This window comes from Penicillium crustosum (assembly GCF_028827405.1).
Source record: "Penicillium crustosum strain IBT 35664 chromosome Unknown utg000003l_segment0_segment0, whole genome shotgun sequence".
Lineage (NCBI taxonomy): Eukaryota > Fungi > Ascomycota > Eurotiomycetes > Eurotiales > Aspergillaceae > Penicillium > Penicillium crustosum.
Window position 1 is genome coordinate 1,067,209 of NW_026623124.1, and position 20,606 is coordinate 1,087,814.

Genomic DNA, 20,606 nt, shown 5'->3' on the forward strand with positions numbered 1-20,606 from the left:
GATTCAAATATTCGCTATGGCTTCCACTTTACCTTTGGGCTCGACCGTGCTGGTTACCGGCATTACCGGCTATATTGGCTCTCACGTTGCTGACCAATTGCTCCAGGCGGGCTTCAAAGTCCGTGGAACTGTTCGAAATGTCGAAAAGGCTGCAGGTTTGCTTAGGAATTGGGAGAGCAAGTTTGGGGCAGGGCAAGTGGACTTGGTGGTTGTCCAAGACATCTCCAAGCCTGGGGCCTTTGACGAGGCCGTCAAAGGTTGTTTTAAGATACAACATCCTCTGCTTTCTACCGCACCCACTAACGTAAACTTCTAGGCGTCTCCGGCATAGCTCATGTTGCCAGCAATGTGAGCTTCAACCCTGATCCCAACATTGTCGTCACAGAGGTTGTCTCCTCTGCGCACTCCATCCTTGATTCGGCGATGCAATCACCGTCAGTCAAGAGTTTTGTTTACACTGCATCGACAACTGCTCTTGCACCTGCGGTGTTCAATGTTGCTCAAAAGCTGGATGAAACCTCCTACAATGAGGAGGCCGTTGAGAAGGCGTGGGCTCCTCCGCCTTACACAATGGATCGTGCCTTGTCGGTTTATGCGGCGAGCAAAACACAGGCCGAGCAAGCTGTTTTCAAGTACGCGACTGAGAAAAAGGCGCCTTTTGTCGTGAGCTCTATTGTCCTGGGCGTCAATTTCGGCAAAGTCCTGGATCCTTCTATTCCATCCAGTTCCGGAGACTTTGTGAAGCAGATCTTCAATGGGAATACCGAATGGGCCAAAACAGTCGACTATCGTGAGTTTCCCCCTAGCTGTGGCGAAGATTCGGCATGGTCCACTTTTTCTTCTGTATTCTTAGACTTAAATCTCACGCCGCTCGCTTGATGGGAGGTATGCCTTGCTAATTATTCTCATAGAATGGTTTGTCGACGTGCAAGATTCCGCACGTCTGCACGTGGCGGCTTTGACAAACCCTGATGTCAAAAATGAACGTATCATCGCATACGGCGAGCATTTCACTTGGAAGTACGTTCGATTACTCATTTTCGTTAAAGTGAACATAGCTTACTCCTAGGCAGTGACGTGATGAAGCATCTTCGTGAACTACGACCCAATCACCAATGGGTCGATGATTTCACGGACCCGAGCCAGAAGGATATCTCTGAAATATCCAACGGACGTGGTCTGGCCTTGCTTCAGGCTTTGGGAAGACCTGGTTGGACTTCACTTGCAGACTCGCTGAAGTTGAACCTGGAGGCGGTTTAGGATGCTGGCATTCTAAACATCGATAGATATGTTGGAAACTCGAGGCTGGAATATTATATTTGATTATAGAAGCCCGCCGCTGCCGGCATGTTGGATGTGCTTTCGGATGTCTTCCTTAGGGAACCGGAAGCTCTGGAACATGTATCACATAGCGTGATTTGTTTGAGGATTTGTGGCAGTATTGGGTACAATAAAACAAATGCATGCTTTTGTATTTTCTTACTCATCTTTAACAAGTATTATACTGGGAGGTGTGAGTAGAATACACCGCAATCCTACCCAAATGTCAGATCTGGGTGACCCTGTGGCCTATCGGGCAAGAGTCAAGATGTATAAGCGAAGAGATCTATGAGCAATAGATCAAATCGAAGAAAGCAGTCTATTAGATAGATGGATGCTATGGATGAGAGGGTAGAGCGTCGAAGGTTAAAAGAAATAAAAGTTCATGAACTGGATTGACCGGCGATCAGCACGGTGCCGGGTATAGACGACATGTAAAGTGTAAAGTGGGCAGACACCCTGGAAAGCGATTTGAGGGATAAGAGATACACTGCAAACTTTCAAACCGCTAGACCAAGGTGTCCGCCATATCTTCGTTGGTTGGCACAATGAGCTATGACAGAATCTCAGGTACTGCACACATTTGTTTTTCATTATATCTGACATCTCAGTGAATTTACCCCACCTTCACCTTGCTCCTTTCCTTTGACCTTACTTTCATCTCATTCTCACCTCACTTTCTCCCCACTCTCATCTCACTACTTTTACTTTTCTTAGACTACTATTAAGGAGGGAATAAAACAGGCATCCATGGGAGGAAGTGTTGAATGCACCAGCAGCAGTAGCTCTCGCGCGCTGTCGCAAATTGAAATCTGACACCTGTATGTAGTGTGGGAATCGGCCAATTAGCCGCGTGCATAGGGTAGGTCGGAATGATCACCAATGATGTAGCGAAGCGCAGATTCTACCTTCCTCATGTCTTTCCCAATTGCACGTTCTAGGCTCCCTAGGGTAGTGGCTTAGCTTCCCAAATCGTCTCTACGATTTCCTTCAGTTGTCTTCGTGAGAACTCAATGCCTTTCCCCTTAGGAACAGACGAGGGACAGCAGAGGAGGCTTTCGACCGGAATGGTTTGACATGTTGGGGATTAATTATAACGCTTGGCGACATGTTTTGACATCCATAAGCCCTGTCTATCATCAATTCCTCTTTGGATTGCTTCTAGTTCGAGGAAGGCTTTGGTTATATAGCTTTCTATATCATCATCCATCACGGTGAGTGTTTATTAGAGATCTCTGAAAGATGGATAACCAACTTGTAAGGCCGATTTTTGTGATATAAGTAATCTAGAAGCGGATAGGCTAGCCAAAAGTTAGGCCATGAGCCCCGGTGTCCCGACTATTTCTATAGTTAGTACCTAGGTGCTAAGGACAAAGACAAGGTATCATATATGTGTAGGGTGAATACCGATCAAGTAGAGACATGATATATAGAGATGGGTTTACCAACCTCGATATATCCAGCTAATACTGACAGTAAAGAGAGCAATGATAGGTGATAGGGTGAAGTCGAGCAGATTTATCTGCCGCGTGCTTTCTGGGTGTTGAAAGAAGTTTCGCTGCCTTATCTATATAATCAGAACTAAAATTACCCAAATCATTCGGGGGATCTCGAATTGCATCAAGGGTCGTGGATAGTGGTCATTTTCAAAGAATGCAACGAGTGAGGTAGCTCAAGGTAGGAGCCTCAACAGCTTCACTTCTCTTTAATTCACACCATGTCACTCACGTCTTACCTCATTGCAAATACCCAAATATATTAATCCATCTAACAACCCCACCCTCAACTTCCGTACAACTACTATCAAAGCCAAACCAAAAGCCCATCAACATATCCAAGATCTCCATATGAATTAAACTATAGATCTAAAAAAAAAACATATATATAACACCTAAATCTCAACGCAATCCAAAATCTAAGCCCCCTCCCGCATCCCAACCAAAATACACCCAGCCCCCATCATCGCAGCCCCCAACCACCAAAGCCCGCCAACAGCCTCCTGAAAAACAATCATTCCAAAAACCGCTGTCGCCAGGAAATTCGACGCCGTATTCGTGATCGAGACTTTAACCGTGGATGGACCGGCTGTTAGCGCGCGTGTGAAGAGTGCCCACATTATTATGTTGCAGAGGACGTTTAGGCCGAGGCAGGCCTGTGGAAAATGTTTGGTTAGTATATGTAACATTTATATATATGTAGTTATACATATATGTTGTAGTAAATAGATGGATAATCTTTGAACTCGGGTTTTAGAAATATTAAGAGAAGGGTGTAAACATACACCTCGAGTAAGCATCTCAATCACCGGCGATGACTCTAGACCGAAGAGGTGGGCGAGGGATTGTGCGAAGGCCGTTGTGTGGTCGTCCGTGGTTCTGTGAAACGTTCCGAGGTTAACTTCGGGGTTACACGGATCGTATAGCTTATAGCATATATGCTTATAGCTTATAGAGCATTGCTCCGATACTGAGTTATGGAGTGAATTATCCACATACAATTTCGCGAAAACACCGTTCAATGCAGCGAAGGCGCCGCTCGTTACTGCGAGGATGATCCAGGGGGATGTGGAGGATTGGGGGATTGACGGAGGCGTTGAGGCTGACATGGCTGCGGTGGAGATATAACTGTATATCCAGTGATATATCGGACTGTTTTTTATAGAATTGCAGACTATATCCAAGTAGCGTAGGACTCAAGGGCTAGATGTTTTAGAGTGACGTTGAAGGAGGTCGCGTGCCAAGACTGATAATCGATAAGGATTGCGATAAGCTGATATGGATGATCGACACGAAACATCAGACATCCATAGATCGTGACTCGAACAACACTTGTTTAATTTAAAAGGCCAAGTACAATACCAGTAGAAATGCAACTAATCTATATCCACCCCTATGGCGACAACCTCTGAACCCGCCACTTAGCATCCTCGCCCTGCCCCTCAACACGCACATATCGGAACCGATCATGCAAGCGACTCCGACGTCCCTGCCAGAACTCCACAGACTCCGGCACAAGCCTAACACCACCCCAAAACGGCGGCAAGGGAATATCCTCAACACCCGCAAACCTCTCCTCCATCTCCTTAACCTTAGCCTCCAACAATGCCCTCCCATCCTCAACATCCGTCAGCTCAATATCCAGCGGAATAACCCGATCTCCCTTCCCCCTGCAAGCTAACCACACTCTTCCTCCTCTGATTCTCCGCCATCTGCTCAGGCTCCGCAGCCCACAAAACCCGACTCTGCCAACTGGCCCATCCCCCAATACGACTGCCCCGCTCACGCGTCCGCCAATACAACTCACTCTCCTCCCTGCTCAGCGGCTCAAGCAACCCCTCAACCCTAACCTGCCGCTCAACACTCGCCCAGCTAAACGTCAGTGCGCCCCATTTATTTCCAGACCCGACCTCCGCCGTGATGGTAGCTTGTTCCGAGTCCGAGTCCGGTTCCGGCATGGCATCTAGCGTATCACCACTCGCGCCTCCGAAAACTTGTCCGCCTTTGCCTTCACGACTACCCCAGTTACTGTAGACAACCCAGCCACGCTCGTCGAGTTCTTTGAGGTATACGACGCGCGCGCTGACGCGGCCTGAGGGGAGCGAGGCTGTTGATAGAGTGCATGTCTCTGGCGCGGAGGAGGCTGGGAGGCGGGGGTCGCGGAACCAGGTGTTGAATTGGTGGAGTGGGTTTGTGCCGTGGATTTGAGAGATTGTTAATGGTGGGTTTGTGCCGAATTGGTGGGCGCGTGCGGCGTTCGAGAGGACTTCGGTTTCCGTTGTGGAGTTTGGGGTTGAAGTTGACGTGCGGAGGGCTTCTAGGGTGGTTGTTGGGGCGGGGATTGCTTGGGGTTGTGGTTCTGGGGTTGGTTCATTGGAGTTTGGTGCAATGTCGCCTGGTGCGACTGGGGTTTGGAGGGTTAGCTTGAGGTTTGGAGGCATGGGGGGAGGAGGATGAGGAGGGATCTTTGTGTAGAAGGATTGGCTTGGTGTAGAGGGATTGGCTCGGTATGTAGAGTACACTTACAGATTAGCTTCTTCGGGCGCCGATGAGCGTCTGTATGATGTTCGTGGTCCATTGCTGGTTTGCGATTGCTGGGTTGGTTGGTTGTGGAATATCGAAGTTGGCGGGGTTGGCGGGGAACGGTGCGGAGGAATGAGTCAACGGTTAAACGGAAAGTGAAGGGTAACCGGGTCTGCATTAAAATGGGGAGGGAACAGAATAAGTGTAATGTCTCAATTGCCAGGGATTAGCTGAAGTTAGGCCAAGTTCCAAGAAGCTATGATTTCCGCAATAGGAATTCTATGAAGTGTGGATGTTTGGGTCTCACCGGAACCTTCCGAGACGTCATGCCATCTCTTCGGAAAATACTACAATGCACCTAAGTATATATATCAAAGATAGGAAAATATATTTTTGACTCATTCAATTTTTTTCATTTTGATATTTGCGTCTATAACGCGGTGGGAGAGTTGAGATGTGTCTATGGACATAAAAAAAAAAAAAACAATGGTATACAGTGCTTCAATGCACGCCTCTTTTTATCACCGGAATAAACGCCGAACCTTCGCTGGATGCCAAAATATATAAATCAGGGAAGAAAAACAAATAGATATCCCTCCAGGTATATCCAACTGCCGCCCTGCAAACGCCGAACCGGAAATATCCCAACACAGGGATCCAGCCCTGGCAGAGAGATTGTAGGGGTGCAAAACATTAAATGGGTATCACCTGGTCACAAAATAGGCAAGAGAATTTAAAGAGAGGCGGAAGCTCCACCGATGAGATCAACGATCTTGCCGGCCACCGCAGAAGGGTATCCGCGCGACATCATCTCCTGGACGATGGTGGCGGCACTGGTGCGATCCTCGGCGCTCAGGAACGCACGGGTCATCGCTTCGTAGGTGCTAGGCTCTCGCTTCTGAATACCGATGCTGTCATAGATGGCCTTGGCCTTGGACACGTTACCCTCGGCGGCCCAGCCGTGGATCAGAGTGTTGGCAATGTAGGCGGTCATCTCGACCTTGCGTGTGAGCATGTTCTGGACGACTTCCTCGGTGTCGGCAACGCGGTGGTTGGCGACCATTGACTCGAAGAGGGCTTGGTAGAGGCATGGCTGGAGACGAACACGGCGGTCGGAGACAACGGCGTCGAAAACTTTGCGTGCGCCGTCGAGGTCGTGCAGAACGCAGCCCTTGGCGTGCACTAGCGAGGCGTAGTGCACAGCATCCGGCTGGTGGCCTGCGGCCTTCATGGATTCCAGCACGGCTTCGGCGGCGCCCATGTTCACTGGCTCCAGGGAGGCGTGTGCGTCAATGAGAAGCTTGTAGGTGTGTAGGGTGGGCTGGATGTTGCGGGTCTGCATGCGCTCGTAGTAGGCTAGGACTTTGCTGATGTCGCGCTTGGTGTTGAGGAAGTACTGGATCATGGAGTTGTAAGGCGCGGGACGCGGCTTGTAGTTGGGCATGGACTCCATCTCTTCGAACATCTCCTCGGCAAAGCGCTCGTCGCTGACACGGCAGAGAGCATTCACAATGGTTCCGTAGGTAACACTGGTCGGGCGCACATTGTTGGCACGCATCTCGGCGAAGTACGCAAGGCAGTCGTCAATGCGGCGGGCCTTGCCCAGCTTGCCGATCAGCGCGTTGTACAGGAAGGAGGTAGGCTCCACGCCTTCAGCGACGGCACGGTGGAAGACCTTGAGGGCCTCAGTGGCCTCGTCGAAGGTCTTGGTAGACTCCTTGAGGGTAGTGATGTACAAGCCGAAAGTGTTAGCCGAGGGTGCGGAACCGAGAGTGAGAAGCTCCTGGTGGTACTGAGCAGCAAGTTGACGGTCGCCAAGGGTGAGGCAAGCAGCAACCATGGCATCGAGAATGGAGACCCAACCGTATTTGACAACACTGAAGTTCATATCGAGGGGAACATCAGCCCGTGCCATGTTATGGATGTCGTGAGCCAGGGTCATGCGACCAGCCTTGGCCGCGGCGGTAATCAGCTTAGCATAGGTGATGTAGCGCGGGTGACGACCAATGCGGCGCATGTTGTTCAGACGAGTCAGAGCCTCATTGAGGTGAGCCTCGGTACGTCCACTGGTCTTCTCAAGTTCCTCTGCGATGAGAGCGGATCCGCGGAAGTCGGTCGCGTGAGCATAGGGATCAAACGATTCGGGAGCCGCAGACGGAGTAGTGATCGAGGTCTCCGCCATGGAGACGGGGCTTTGACGATCAGACGAAAGGAACACCTGCGAAGGTGAAGCGGAGGTCTGGGAGCCAGCCTCCAGATAGTCTTGCCACTTCTTGACGACATCAGGGCGGCTGACAAAGAGCTTGCCAACGGCCTGGTCGACGAGGCCAGTGGTGTAGAGATCCAGAGGGAGAGCAGAAGACAGAGCGACGTCGAGCATGTGGGCAAAGCGAACGGGATGAGCGACATCGAACAGCATGGAACCGCTGCTGACCAGCATGCCTGCCTGGACTTGGAGCGCCAGGGTGAGGTCGGCAGCCTTGAGCTGGGAGATACCGATGGGACCAAGGTTGGCGACAGCGTGCTCAGCGAGAGGAGACACTAGACCACCATTCTCTAGCATGGACCACAACAGGGTCATAGACGATTGAGGGGAAAGAATCACAGCGGACTGCATAAGGACGCGACCGAAGAGGTGAAGTGACTCGGTAATCTGTTCTCTGGCGACGGCAGCGTGTTGATCTTGGGTGGCGTTGCGGATACGCTTAAACATGTGGCGGGCCTGGTGAAGACCTTCCTCGACATTCCCACTCTTGAGCAGAGCGACGGCATACATAGCTGTCGGCTGGACCAGATCCGGGGTTGCCTGACCCACCGTGTTCAGCATGATCCACAAAGAACGGGCAGCGGAAACATTGCCCCGGCGGACTTGAAGGGCCAGCAGGGAAATAGCTGGGTTCTGTCGTACGTCAGGTGCAGTGGGCAGACTATCGTAAGCCGCTGAAGCGGTGGGGAGATCGCCTGCATCGGCTGCAGCAATACAGATGCGGGAAATGGCCTGATTCCGAGCTTCATCATGCAACTCATTCTTGGCCTGCTCCAATGCCTTGCTGTGGTCGCCCATGTTGAGCGAGTGTTGCACAAGTGCCTCCTCGACAATCACAGACTCCACTGCAGACCACCGGTCTTGACGACCTTCGGTTACCTCGTCGAACGAAGAACGAATCCGATTAAGGAACTGCGTGGCACCCTCCTCTTTACCGCAGGACAGGTAAGCACGGATCAAAGCAGCATAGACCTGGCCATCCTGGCGCTGAACGATACTGAAGACACCGCTGTCATCGGAGACTGCGAGCCCTCGGTACTCGTTGTAACATTCAACGGCACTCCGCAGATCTCCAGTGGAAGCAAATGCGGTGATCATGGAGGGGAAGATAGTGGCATGCGGAGTCATCTTCTGCGATTCCATGTGGGCGTAAATCCGGATCATATCCTCCACCTTGCCTTCCTTGGCACAGGCAATGATAAGATGACGGTACATATCGCCCGGGAACACAAGACGGTTGTGTCGCGCGGTAGCGGTATCAAAGAGCTTGACAGCGATGGACAGGGAAGTATCCTCAGCGAGAAGATCCCGCTCCAATTCACTTGACTGAAGCATGAACTTGCCAGGCTCTTCCATACCACCGAATCGAACGCGTTCCTGCTCCAGTGTCTCCTTGGCCTTAATGATATCATGGGCCCGGGTGACCAGAAGCTGAACCAGAGTCTCATAGGTATCTTCATCGGGAATTACCCTACGACGAAGCATGTCGGAGTAGACATCGAGGGCCTTGGGGATGGCCTGGGCAGCATCAGGGTGAAGACGGATGGCAGCGACCAGCAGGGCATTATATGCCACGACAGTCGGAGTATATCCCTCTCGGAGCAGAGTTTCGAACGCAGCGGGAATTTCTGCAAATTTGTGGGAGTTGGCCAGTTGCACAATGCGATCCGAAGCAATGTGGTTGGCTTCAGACACTTCCGGAACGGCGACATCCTCCACAGCCGGTTCAACACTCGCTTCTGCGCCCAGCGCAGCCTCCTCGGCCTGTGCCTGTTCCTCCTGAATCTGAATCTCACGAGCCACGGCTTCCTCCACTTGCGCACTAACATCTTCGTTCACGGCAGCCTTGGTAGGATGAGGGGGAGATAGATCGGATGCAGCCCGGTCTTCGTTAACGTTGTCCGCGTCCTCGGTTGGCTTCCAGCCAATACGGCGCTTGAACTCGAACTGAGTCCAGTCGCTATCATCCCCGGTCTGTTGGGCGTTCTGCCATGCGGCATAATAGGCCGCTAAACCGAGATCTCCATTTCCTGATCCTCCCTGGCTTGCCTTGGCGCCAGCGCCGGACGAACTGGACGCATTGGAGAACGCATTCTGTAATTGGGTTGTGCGGGAGAATTTGGCGGGTTGGGCGAGAGGGTTAAAGGGGGCGGTCGACGCGTAGGACTGCGACGCAGCGACTACGGATTGAGCATAGCCGTGAGTAAAGGCTTTGGTGAAACTCTGGCGCGCGAGGTGGGTGAATGGTTTGAAAACCATTTATCTGATGGGCGACCTCTTTAGAACAAAGAGGCGATGCTGTTAATCCCAGTTAGTACTGTTGTCAATAAATCTCACGTGCCTTTTTTTTCTTACCTTGCACTCAAGATAATATCGAAAGTGCAGGTTCATTTGACGACTGTCTGTCGCCAATGAACGCGCAAATGCAAGATTAAGAGAATAATATTAAAAAGGACCTGTTGACCAGGGCCCGAAAATTGTGTGAAAAGAGAGAATAGTGGTAGCCTGAAAAAGAAACGAAGGGGGGAGGCAAGTCATAATATTTACCCGTAGACTTTCTGGAAGGAGATGGAGTCTCACAGGTGGACCACTTCCTTAGGGCCGATCTTCTCCGGAGAATCCTCTTGATACTTCGGACTCTGGAATCTACAACCTACGTAATATTTTGTGACTGCTCCGCTTCATTCCTTTGATTTAACTATGTATCTCACTTTTTACGAGATGATTGTACTAGTACATTGATGCATTGTATCTGGCATATCAGATCTTCCCTGTAGCGCGGGGGTTTCCCGACGGGTCATCTCGAAGATACATCGAGAACAAGTCTCCAGTACTGCGGTACTCTACTCCGTAGTGCCGTGCATAGTAAGCGGGAATCCACACTGAGGGTTTTAAACGTCAAACAGGTCAGGTGGCTGAAAAAGTAAGACGGAGTAGATAGACACCAATCAGCATCAAGCTATTCCTTGAAAATCTTGGAAAAAGGGGGGTCCCTGGCAGTGAGTCACGTTTTTCTTCCGGTTCTTTTTCTTTGGATTTTCCTTTTTTCGGAACTTCTTCGTCTTCCCCGGCGATAGTACGGGAGTTCGGGGTCCCGACTGGCCGATCGGATTTAACGGAGGCGACGGGCGGCAGAATAAAGTTATATAGGCGGTGAATAATCTGGCCTGGCGTTTGATTTGTAACCCTGCAAACTGCAAACCCACTGGAGGTTTATCTTTTTTCATTTTCGCATTGGTCTTGAACAAGGGGGTTGTGCACCCTGTCACTTTCCCACACATATCCGGTTAATGGTTGTCTTTGATTCGACGATAATCGACACAATCGACATAATCGACGCCAGATCGAGATGAATTGCCTCATTGTTTGGGTCTGAAAATGCCCAAAATCGGACTTCTTCGAACTATCAAAATCTCACGGATCTTACAAACTGTGGCCGAGCATCTACCACAGCCACTAAGCATGAGGCTCTGGTCCCCATAGTGGCGTAGAAGGTGCCCGGTCCCTGATGGGGGTATTCCCTGGGGTAACACTAGTCCCGGTAGACCGATTTTGGGTGATTTTCAGGCTCAAACGACGAGCTAATTTATCTTGTTCCAGAGATCACGACATCTAGAAACTACCTGGGCATGGATTGGTCCATTAGGTTAAATTTAGCTACACCTACAGACAATAGGAAAGCCGCAGGTAGAGCCGGTCGCGAGGGGTTGGAAGCTGGTATGTGTAGTGTTCGAGTAACCCCGTGGAAGCTTGGAGCTAAGGTAGCATCATCGCTGTTGGAAAAAAATGGTATGTCAGTGTAATTCTTGGTCTGGCGATATACGCACTTAGGTAACGTTCTTTCCAAGGGAAGAGAGAGAGACCACCGGGAATACTGAGCGAGTGGATTCAGATTAATTTAATTGTATGTACCCAATCTACGAGACTGAAAACGGTTCAAGCTCCGACGATAGATACGCAGTATTACCCGTATAGCCAGTACCCATCATCATACGATGTGCAATTAGTGTGTCAATCTCCACTCCCCGAAGACCTTTTCACAGTCCCCCAGCACATCTAGACCGAGGGTCTGCCCTTGTCGGAACGAAGACAGCCAGGTCCAATCACTCTTCCGGGTAACTCCTGCATACCCCAACAGAAAATCTCTAATCATTTGCAAAGTGCCATCTGGGATGTGGAAAAGCTTCCGATTCATGATTGCTCCTTGAACGTTTCGGCTTGTGCGTCCCTTCCGGCATTTTTCGTAGAGGGTTAGAACAGTAGCCGTGAGATCTTGGGCTGAAGATCGCATTGATATTGACGGGTTGCTTCCAGAATTTTTAGGGTCCAGATAATGAGCCTGCAATAGACCAAGAAGCTTGCCAATGACTGCCCCGTCTTCGACGGCAATCGCAGCCCCTTGTGCCTGATATGGCAGAGTGGGGTGGCAGGCATCACCAAGTAAAGCAACAGATCCCTAGTGTGTCCCAATTAGCGAGTTTGTGATTGAAAGGACATGGTGATGTACCAACCTTGGTCCAAGATTCCAGCTCGGAGAGATGGGTCAGTTTCCATTTATATACCGATGGCACACAAGAAACCAGCTTTTGCAATCTAGAAAAGCGAGAAGCATATTAGAGGGGAATCAGAGTCGACTATCCCAGGAGTCCTTACGTTTCATCCCAGTCAGCATAACTCTCTCGCATCTCGTTAATATCTCCCTGCGCCCTGCGAGAGTCCGATGATAAATTATCGGGCCGCATGAGAACAAGATTGAACTCCTTTCCACCCCGGAGAGGGTAGAAAATAGTATGCTTCTCCGGTCCCAGCCAACTTGTAACTGCAATTTTCTGACACAGTTCATTTACCTTTTCATCACCCAAAGCCTCCAGCTGTTCTCGTGAAAAGGTTGCTCGATAGGCCATGTCGCCCGTAGGGACTGGAGAATGAGGAGATCCAAGAACAGCCTTTCTGACCGTAGACATTTGGCCTTTCCTTGTCAGTGATAGAAAACGATATAACCGGCAAAGGAACTATCAACTTACCGTCAGCACCAATCACAACATCTGCCGATATGCATCTCCCGTCAGCGAGGAGAACGGCTGGCTGCTTGGTGTAAACATCCTTTACGTCTGCCCCGAGTTGGAGAACCGCACCAAGTCGGATTGCTTCATCAAGAAGAATGCGATGGTACTCCACCCGATGAATAATTCTGCAAAGCGGTTAAGAGTGTCTGTAAACATTAGGATCAGGCCAGTCACGCACATCCACGGCACCCCGAACTCCTCCGTGATATCATCTCCAAATGGCATTGATCGCAGAAGGCGACCATCTTTGTACCTTCGAAAATCTACTTGTTGCACCTGACTTCCTTTCTCGAGTAGTTGGGGAAGTAGGCCGAAGTCGCGCATTATCCTACCGCCATTTGGTGGGATTTGGATGCCTGCCCCAACTTCGTGGACTTCAGGGGACCGCTCAAGAATTTCCACATCAATGCTTTCACGGCGACAGGCAACTGCACAGGCTAGGCCACCTAGACCTCCACCAATAATAACAACCTTCATGTTTTCCGTTGATGTCAAAGTGATGTTCCCTGGACTGCGTTGAGTTCCGGATTAGGACTAGTGGGAATTTCGAGTGAGACCACCATGCACTTCGTATGCAGGCAATATATCGATGGATACGTAGGATTTCAGGCTTAGTCCATAGGAGATGAAATCAATATACCATGGCATAAAACACACTCCTCGACCTGGAGATTAAAACTATATATTCCAAAGGAGTTGTGGATTTGGCGGGGAAAACATCCCGAGGGGCCCTAGATACAGCCACAGGTGATATCTAAGGGGACACAACCTTCCAGAGATATCAAACAATCAACGGAACGTGTATTCTGTTGTCGCAGTGTTTTTATTTGAAAAGTGACACCAGAGTCTGTGTGGCAGCACGTGACTGGGCAATTTCCCTGCCAGCAGCCTATCTCGCGTTCTTTCACTAGACAACTCTTCTCACCAGTATCTTGAAACACACACGATGCAACTATTCTCTTGGCCTCGATCACATCTTCTAGAGATTGGCGATCAAACCTGGTGCCCCGCATGGCTTCACCAACATGAGCAACTGGTTCTCACCCAACTGTGGAATCTCCGAATTCCTGGGTGGAGCCATGGAAGTCTTGCCAAACAGGCATGTGCGGTTTTCAAAGAGCATCTCAAAGATCTTTCCTCATACACAGTTCTGGACATCTGCGCCGGTGCCGGTGGGCCTACGCCAGTCCTCGAATCAGAGCTCAACAAAGAACTTGAGTCCGAAGGCAATGGCCCTGTTCAGTTTATTTTAAGCGATCTTTACCCCCATGTTGAAGAGTGGGAGCGAATTTCGAAGAAGCAGCAGAACGTTACCTATATTGAGAGCCCGGTAGATGCTCGAGCTGTTCCTCGATTTGCAGCAAGTTCGAAAAAAGAGTGTCGGATCTTCAACATCTGTTTCCACCACTTTGGAGATGACGATGCAGCGGGAATTCTGAAGAGTGCAGTTGAGACCGCGGACTCGTTTATGCAAGTTATAATCAAATCAATACCATTTATTGCATTTATTGCATTAGCTAATTCAATTCCCTTCAGCATATTCGAAATCACATCCCGCGATCTTTGGACTTGTCTGTGCTCGCCTCTAGTCTTCTTCTGGACTTTCTGTGTAACTCTTGTTTGGTACTGGGATTCACCAGTCCATCTATTTTTTACATTCGTTCTACCCGTGGCGCCTCTAACTATCTTCATTGATGGGCTTATATCCTGTCTCCGAACCCGCACCGCGAAGGAAACCTGGAAACTACTGGATCAGCCCGATCTTGACCTTACCAATTGGACCTTCCACAGTGGGCAAAAAACTGTCCAATTTCCTTTCATCACTTTGTATTACCATATCGGCATCAAATCATGACGGGGAAAGGGTTATGCTCATCGAGCTTGATCTATATTTTCGCCTGCGCACCTGCCTGACAACCCAGGCCTTCAGTCATACCACCCTAATTATATATGGCTTAATATAACTTCAGATTATGCCTTTACTCCCTCTCATATATTACTGTCATGTGTTATTGTTCCCCTATGTCATGGTTTGATAACAAAACTATATACAGTTAAATGCATGTGGCTCCGATGCCCTATGGATCAAAAGAGGAGCGGCCTTGATGTGACCAGTTTATACTGCCTTTATCGATAAACCTTATAGTTCCCAAAAAGAGGACCGGAGCTTCGAATTCGTTGTTTTACTTCCACTGCCCAACTCCCAACTGTTCTTTTTCTTCTTCTTCCCACTCACCGTTATTCTCTTTTGTCAAACTCACTATCTTTCTTTCATCCATCTCTATCTTATTCGCTTCATAAGAATCCTATACTAATATCTCCTTTCCCGGATACTTCCTTTATTTTTTATTACCAAGTCCCCTACGATTTCGTTGTTTATCTTCGACTGTCCAACTATTCTTCTTCTCCTTCCAACCCACATATTTCTTGCATCCAAATTCATCTTATCGAGTTTCCTACTCCTCAGTCCAGTATGGGGATCCAAATAGGATGCTCATCAGGCATGCATAGTCTCCCAGTTGAAATACTGGCGGAAATCGCCAAGTTTACCGAATCCCCCGAACTATGCGCTTTTCGGCTCACTTGTCGAGCGATGTACCAGGGCAGCCTTCACCACTTCGTACAGACTTTCGTGCACACATTGAAGACCGATCTTTCACCAAAGTCACTTACCCGGGTCGAGGAAGCAGCCAACGACGCCATCTTTTGCCCCTCTGTCCGCAAGTTAGAGATCGTCAGGAATTCACAAGGTTGCCTGGGACCATTATCCCCTCATACTACATCAGAAGAAACCTATATCCAAGCGTGGCGAGATGTGGTTAAACGATTTTCCAATTGCCAATCCTTCGAGCTGCGCAATTCAATCTATACAACCACACATCTCGGCTGCGACGGCATCACGCTTGACGAGGCCACTGGCGTTGTCCTCGAAGCTATAGCTACTGAGCACGTTCGAATGGAATATTTCTCGATAGATATAATTAAAAACAGAAGAAGGGCCCACGGGGACAACGATAACCTGACTCTGTTTCCTATCACCAATTCTAGGATCCCAGCCTTCGCCCACCTCAAAGAACTGAGCCTTGCGCTTCCGGATGCCGAGCGCGATACGCTTGATTGGATGGCGAGCATGATCCAATGTGCCAAATCTCTCCGAAAACTTGCGATCCTTTTCAGCTGGAAGTGCGAAGCAGCTCCACTTTTCGCCCAGATTTCATCGGTTGGGTGCTTGCCAGAACTACAAGAGTTGACATTCTCTCGGATGTCATTCCAATCTTCGGCTGCTTTGGCGATCTTTCTTTACAGCGTCATAGGTTCTCTTCGCCGTGCGACTTTCTCTTTTGTACACCTGGAGTTTGGAGGCTGGAGGTCCATTCTCCGCGAGTTGGGTGGAGGTGCGTACCATCTTGACAGTTTGGTTCTCCACAGTGTAATAGAACAGAACAAGTTTCTGAGCTTTCGGAAGATCCCAGAATACCCACTCGAGAAGGAGTCTCTGGATAAAAAACTATGTCGTCCGTTCCAATTCTGCTTTGTTGATCCGAAGGATAAGGGCTTCAGCTACTCTGGTCCGGCTTTACAACAGGTTTTACACAGAGTGGCTGCGCTTGCAGAGATACGCTAAGATGATTCGGGTGGAAGTTGTTCTATGTGTCTGTCTGCTTTTCTGCTTTAGTCTTATGTGAATGTAAACAATATCAAATTCAAATTCAAATTCAAATTCAAATTCACTTCATTTCAGCGCATCATTGTAAGAAATATCTGAACTAAAAACTGCACCTCACTGCACAATTTGGAACCCCAAAGACTGACAATATCAAATGTACTTCATTAGCATATGTGTGAAGTGGTCTATATGGTGCATTGGGGTTGGTACCACCCACGTTCTAGGTTAGCCCTCCTCTTTGGGATTGCAAGTTATGAGCTGAGGAGGGGGGAGGGGCGGGGAAAGACAGAAAAGTTGAGAGGGTCATGGACATACTGAGCCTCGGGAGTACATTTCGCCTGTCCGGAAGCTATATATCTGGTGTCTTGCTTGCTATAGTCCGTCACTGCTTTGTCCACGGAGTCGGTCTGTTTCAGAGGGTTCGTGTAGGTAACATCATCAGACAAAGAAAAAAAAATGGAAAAATGGATTATAGATGTGAAGTAGCTCGCTAATCAAGAATGCAGTAATTAAAAAGAGCCCCGAGCTCTTTTCGTGTTCTATGTTAGTAATTATCCACCTACAAGCAATGCTTAATATACATCTCTCAGTGGAGCTTCAAAGCCTTGACAATCCGCGGGAAGATTTTCAAAGCATTCAGATTATTGATCTGACCCATTTCCACTGTGGTAAAGTTACCATTAACCTGCATCGCGGATAATCCCGCCGATGCCTGTGAGGCAGGAACATACGGATCTGGGCGTGTTAGTATACCGCACCTGCACATCTCGGGGACGTTACTAGTACTGTCCACTTACAATCAGTTCCAACCACGATCTGATCTGTGCCAACAAAGCTCCTCAGAGCCGCCAATTGAATAGCAGAAGTCGAGGCCGCGGTATCAAAATAATATCCGGCGAGTTGCGCCAGGGATTCAGGGACTGACAGCCCACCCAACCAGGGAAGGGAGGCCATTCCAGCGATGCGGGTAGCCAGGAAGGGGATTGCGCCACCACCGTGAGCAAAAATCATCTTGATATCCGGATATTGCGCACGCTGACCAGTCAGTAGCATGTTCTCAATGGCACGGACGGTATCAAAAGGATACTCGGTCATCGGAATGGGCCAGCCATTGGCGACAGATGTGCATTCCGGAGAGGCTGGATGGACAAACACGCTGGCATTGCGTTTGTCCAAGGCCGAGAAGACGGGGTCGAGGGATTTGTCACCCAAATATGTGCCATTGGCGTTGGTGTACAGTCCCACGCCGACAAAACCAAGGGTATCTAGACAAAACTACAATTTCAGAGTTAGATTTGGCCAGGTTTTGATATGATCTACTAGGGGTGGAAGGGTACCTTCAACTCCTCGACGGCCTCGTCAACGTAAGGGAGAGGAAGAAGGCAGAGAGCTCCAAGTCGAGTTGGGTAAGTTCGAGTGTATTTATGAAGCTGGAGGTTGACTCTGCGGGCTAAAGATTTGGCCTTTTTGGCCTCTTTTAGGGAAGAAGACGCCGGGGGCGCTGACACTGATTGTCGAATAATTCACCTCAAGGCTGTTCATGGTGGTAATGTGGGAATCCAGTGTCCAATTCGAGACAGGGAAGCCATCTGTATACAAAGTACCATTCTTGACTGGGTAGCCTGCAGAGATCAATTCCTCCCTCCAGATGGGTGGAACGACATGAGAGTGAACATCGATCTTGTAATTCGAGCTGACGGAATCAGTGAGGGCATGGCCGGTTGCTAGGCATGCCAGGGGAATTCCCAACAGGAGTTTCTGCAAAAGAGAAGGCATCAGGATGTGCTTGGCAGGCCGAGAGGTGTGTAAAGCAAAACAAAAAAGAAAGCAATTCAAGGTTCAAGGTTTAAGGTACTAGGGTAGTTAATAGGAGCATTAATTTCCAAAGGACTAAACATCCCAGCAAACTATATTGGAAGACGCGTGGAGGGTGGAGTTTCACCGCTTGATTCTAGGTGCCTATAACCAATATGGATTAGAAGTCTATCACTAGCATGTTCCTGTAGATATAGTTCGCACCGAGGACAGGGTACTACATATTATCCGGGGCATAGGCTAAAAGGCCAGGCCCGAACTATTATCGACTAGTCATAGTTCCGCATTTTTTCTAAGCCCTTCACAGCGCCATTCGCTCCTTACAATGTGCTTCTCCACCGAGGTAAAACGCCGGGTCTAGGTATGTCTCAACATCCACTGACAAAGCCTTGGTCAATTAGGTACTCCGTACGGAGTAGTGCGATCGGTGCTCCGTAGGTGAAAGCGAGATACGGAGATTGCAATAATAATTAGGTTACGGAGTACCCCGTAATCGCGACAAGTTTAGGGGGCCAGAAGTATTCTGTCTTGGCAATACCAATTGTTTCACTTCGGGGCTGTATCGGCCCTAGATTTCATTTCACCCCTACATACCTTGTACGGATCCATTCGAACTAAGGCATTTAATACAAGGCTATCGCTATGCCTGGGTACATCGAATCATATCACATGGGATCCTCCTTTAGTATACTCCGTAGTTAAATTGCAATAGAATACGCCATAGTTATAAAAGTGGTATATACTCCGTTCTCCGTATGAAGTTAATTTTAAGTTCCGGGGGGAGTTAGGACCCGGCGGAATAATATTTCTACAATGAGAACGGACTTCTGTAACGTCATTGACCTAGCCATGTCAGCGATTGCACCCCAGTCGCCAATATACTATTTATCCCGACAGCTGGAAAAAATCCCTTAAATTTTTCTGGTATAGAGACCGTTTAATATGGGGCTTCCATGGCGGTTTAGTTCGTGCCCTTTCTCCTCACTTTGAGTCGGACATCGACGTATTATGGAGACATTCTTTCACCCGCGATCCGAAGTAAGTCAAGGTCCCACCCAAAGGCGAAACATTCTCCCCATGGGGTTTTCTCTAACTGTATATCCGTCTAGATTGAGAACCGTGGACCCCTATTGCTGATCATCAATGGCACGATAACAGGCGTCGCGACGCTCATTGTGGGCCTTCGCGTGGTTTCAAGGGTCTTCATTGTGAAAATGTTGGGTGTAGATGACTGGATGATGGTGGCCGCGATGATCTTCGCAATTTTGAATGTGGTGATCGCGGGACTTGGTACGCCCTCTGCCCTTTATATGATCATCCCATCTCTGATATGTTATGACTAGGAGTCAAGTATGGCACAGGGAGACACAAATGGGATGTCCCCAAAGCAGATGTGGTGCCTACAGCGAAGGTATAGGAGAAATAGGGACATAAATCACAAGAAGAAAGCTAATCGATGTTCGACATATAGGTTCAATACGTGACTCACATCATTTATACCCTAATCAGCGGTCTGATCAAGGTATCAATATGTCTGCTATACCTACGCGTGTTTCCTAACATCCGAATAATCTCCCTTGCAACAATCGCATTCGTCACAGCCATGAGTGTCGCAATTATCCTCGCGACCATCTTTCAGTGCTCCCCGGTCGATGCTGTCTACGACGAACAGAAATATAAACATTATACCTGCTTCCCATCTATTCCGTTTTGGTATGCGACTGCCGCGCTGTCTCTGGTGACGGATATTTGGATTCTTCTCTTGCCACTGAAAACAGTTCTGGGGCTTCATCTTAGAACTGGGAAAAGATTCATCATCGCCGGTTTGCTATCATTGGGCTCCTTGTATGTGCAAAGTGTGCTCTTTATTTGATACACGCATTAGTGCTAACTAGATAAAACAGTGCATGTATAGCCAGCATCGTGCGGATGGCCTATATTGTGAAATTTTATCAAAGCTCGGATCCCTCCTGGGATACCTTTGGGATATCTATTTGGTCAGGAATTGAAATGGCTGTCGCTATCATTGCTGCCAGCATCCCGGCAACCAAGCCGATCATGACCAAGCTATTTCCAAGACTGGTTCCTAGCAGCACCGGGGAATCACACTCTGCCAGCCACCGAGTTTATCCTTCGGGTAGTCGAAGTCAAAGTACTCCACGTCGCTACCGTAGAGATAGTATTCCGCTCTCACTTTTCACGAGGAGAGAAGGAAGTGATACGGGGGATGACGAGTCTACAAAAGCAATAACACATACAAACGAACCATGATATCAAAAGATATTGGAGGGAAGCAGGATAGAATCAAAATAATTGTATATTATGTATGAATACCGACAGAACTCGGGGGAAAAATAAGAGAAAAAGGAATAGGAAGGTCAAACGGATTTCTTCTAAGGCCCTCGCGCCAACATCAAGTTTTAGTACTTCGCACCTCCTTTCCTCCAACTTAT

At 48.9% G+C, this 20,606-nt stretch overlaps 9 protein-coding genes across 9 annotated transcripts; 4 read left to right on the plus strand and 5 right to left on the minus strand.

The window, feature by feature from the left end:
• Positions 1-16: 16 nt before the first annotated feature.
• On the plus strand, positions 17-1,260 carry N7487_007451 (NAD-dependent epimerase/dehydratase; the record flags this gene model as incomplete). Its single annotated transcript, XM_056875181.1, has 4 exons — positions 17-257; positions 317-790; positions 912-1,020; positions 1,074-1,260. The coding sequence occupies 4 exons, from the start codon at positions 17-19 to the stop codon at positions 1,258-1,260; spliced, it is 1,011 nt and encodes a 336-aa protein (XP_056727369.1).
• A 1,975-nt stretch (positions 1,261-3,235) lies between these two features.
• Positions 3,236-3,925, minus strand: N7487_007452 (uncharacterized protein; the record flags this gene model as incomplete). Its single annotated transcript, XM_056875182.1, has 3 exons — positions 3,236-3,472; positions 3,602-3,695; positions 3,816-3,925. 3 exons carry the CDS (start codon positions 3,923-3,925, stop codon positions 3,236-3,238), a joined length of 441 nt encoding a protein of 146 aa, XP_056727370.1.
• A 284-nt stretch (positions 3,926-4,209) lies between these two features.
• Positions 4,210-5,517, minus strand: N7487_007453 (pyridoxamine-phosphate oxidase PDX3; the record flags this gene model as incomplete). Its single annotated transcript, XM_056875183.1, has 3 exons — positions 4,210-4,449; positions 4,499-5,220; positions 5,343-5,517. 3 exons carry the CDS (start codon positions 5,515-5,517, stop codon positions 4,210-4,212), a joined length of 1,137 nt encoding a protein of 378 aa, XP_056727371.1.
• A 555-nt stretch (positions 5,518-6,072) lies between these two features.
• On the minus strand, positions 6,073-9,864 carry N7487_007454 (pentatricopeptide repeat protein; the record flags this gene model as incomplete). The annotated part of the gene is made up of 1 exon (XM_056875184.1): positions 6,073-9,864. One exon carries the CDS (start codon positions 9,862-9,864, stop codon positions 6,073-6,075), a length of 3,792 nt encoding a protein of 1,263 aa, XP_056727372.1.
• A 1,744-nt stretch (positions 9,865-11,608) lies between these two features.
• On the minus strand, positions 11,609-13,148 carry N7487_007455 (putative salicylate hydroxylase; the record flags this gene model as incomplete). Its single annotated transcript, XM_056875185.1, has 5 exons — positions 11,609-12,061; positions 12,117-12,198; positions 12,259-12,574; positions 12,630-12,796; positions 12,850-13,148. 5 exons carry the CDS (start codon positions 13,146-13,148, stop codon positions 11,609-11,611), a joined length of 1,317 nt encoding a protein of 438 aa, XP_056727373.1.
• A 469-nt stretch (positions 13,149-13,617) lies between these two features.
• On the plus strand, positions 13,618-14,526 carry N7487_007456 (uncharacterized protein; the record flags this gene model as incomplete). The annotated part of the gene is made up of 1 exon (XM_056875186.1): positions 13,618-14,526. The coding sequence occupies one exon, from the start codon at positions 13,618-13,620 to the stop codon at positions 14,524-14,526; it is 909 nt and encodes a 302-aa protein (XP_056727374.1).
• A 738-nt stretch (positions 14,527-15,264) lies between these two features.
• Positions 15,265-16,296, plus strand: N7487_007457 (uncharacterized protein; the record flags this gene model as incomplete). The annotated part of the gene is made up of 1 exon (XM_056875187.1): positions 15,265-16,296. One exon carries the CDS (start codon positions 15,265-15,267, stop codon positions 16,294-16,296), a length of 1,032 nt encoding a protein of 343 aa, XP_056727375.1.
• Positions 16,297-16,924: 628 nt separating this feature from the next.
• On the minus strand, positions 16,925-18,114 carry N7487_007458 (amidohydrolase family protein; the record flags this gene model as incomplete). Its single annotated transcript, XM_056875188.1, has 4 exons — positions 16,925-17,073; positions 17,136-17,613; positions 17,676-17,810; positions 17,866-18,114. 4 exons carry the CDS (start codon positions 18,112-18,114, stop codon positions 16,925-16,927), a joined length of 1,011 nt encoding a protein of 336 aa, XP_056727376.1.
• Positions 18,115-19,161: 1,047 nt separating this feature from the next.
• Positions 19,162-20,026, plus strand: N7487_007459 (uncharacterized protein; the record flags this gene model as incomplete). Its single annotated transcript, XM_056875189.1, has 4 exons — positions 19,162-19,191; positions 19,263-19,443; positions 19,497-19,564; positions 19,625-20,026. 4 exons carry the CDS (start codon positions 19,162-19,164, stop codon positions 20,024-20,026), a joined length of 681 nt encoding a protein of 226 aa, XP_056727377.1.
• Positions 20,027-20,606: the final 580 nt, after the last annotated feature.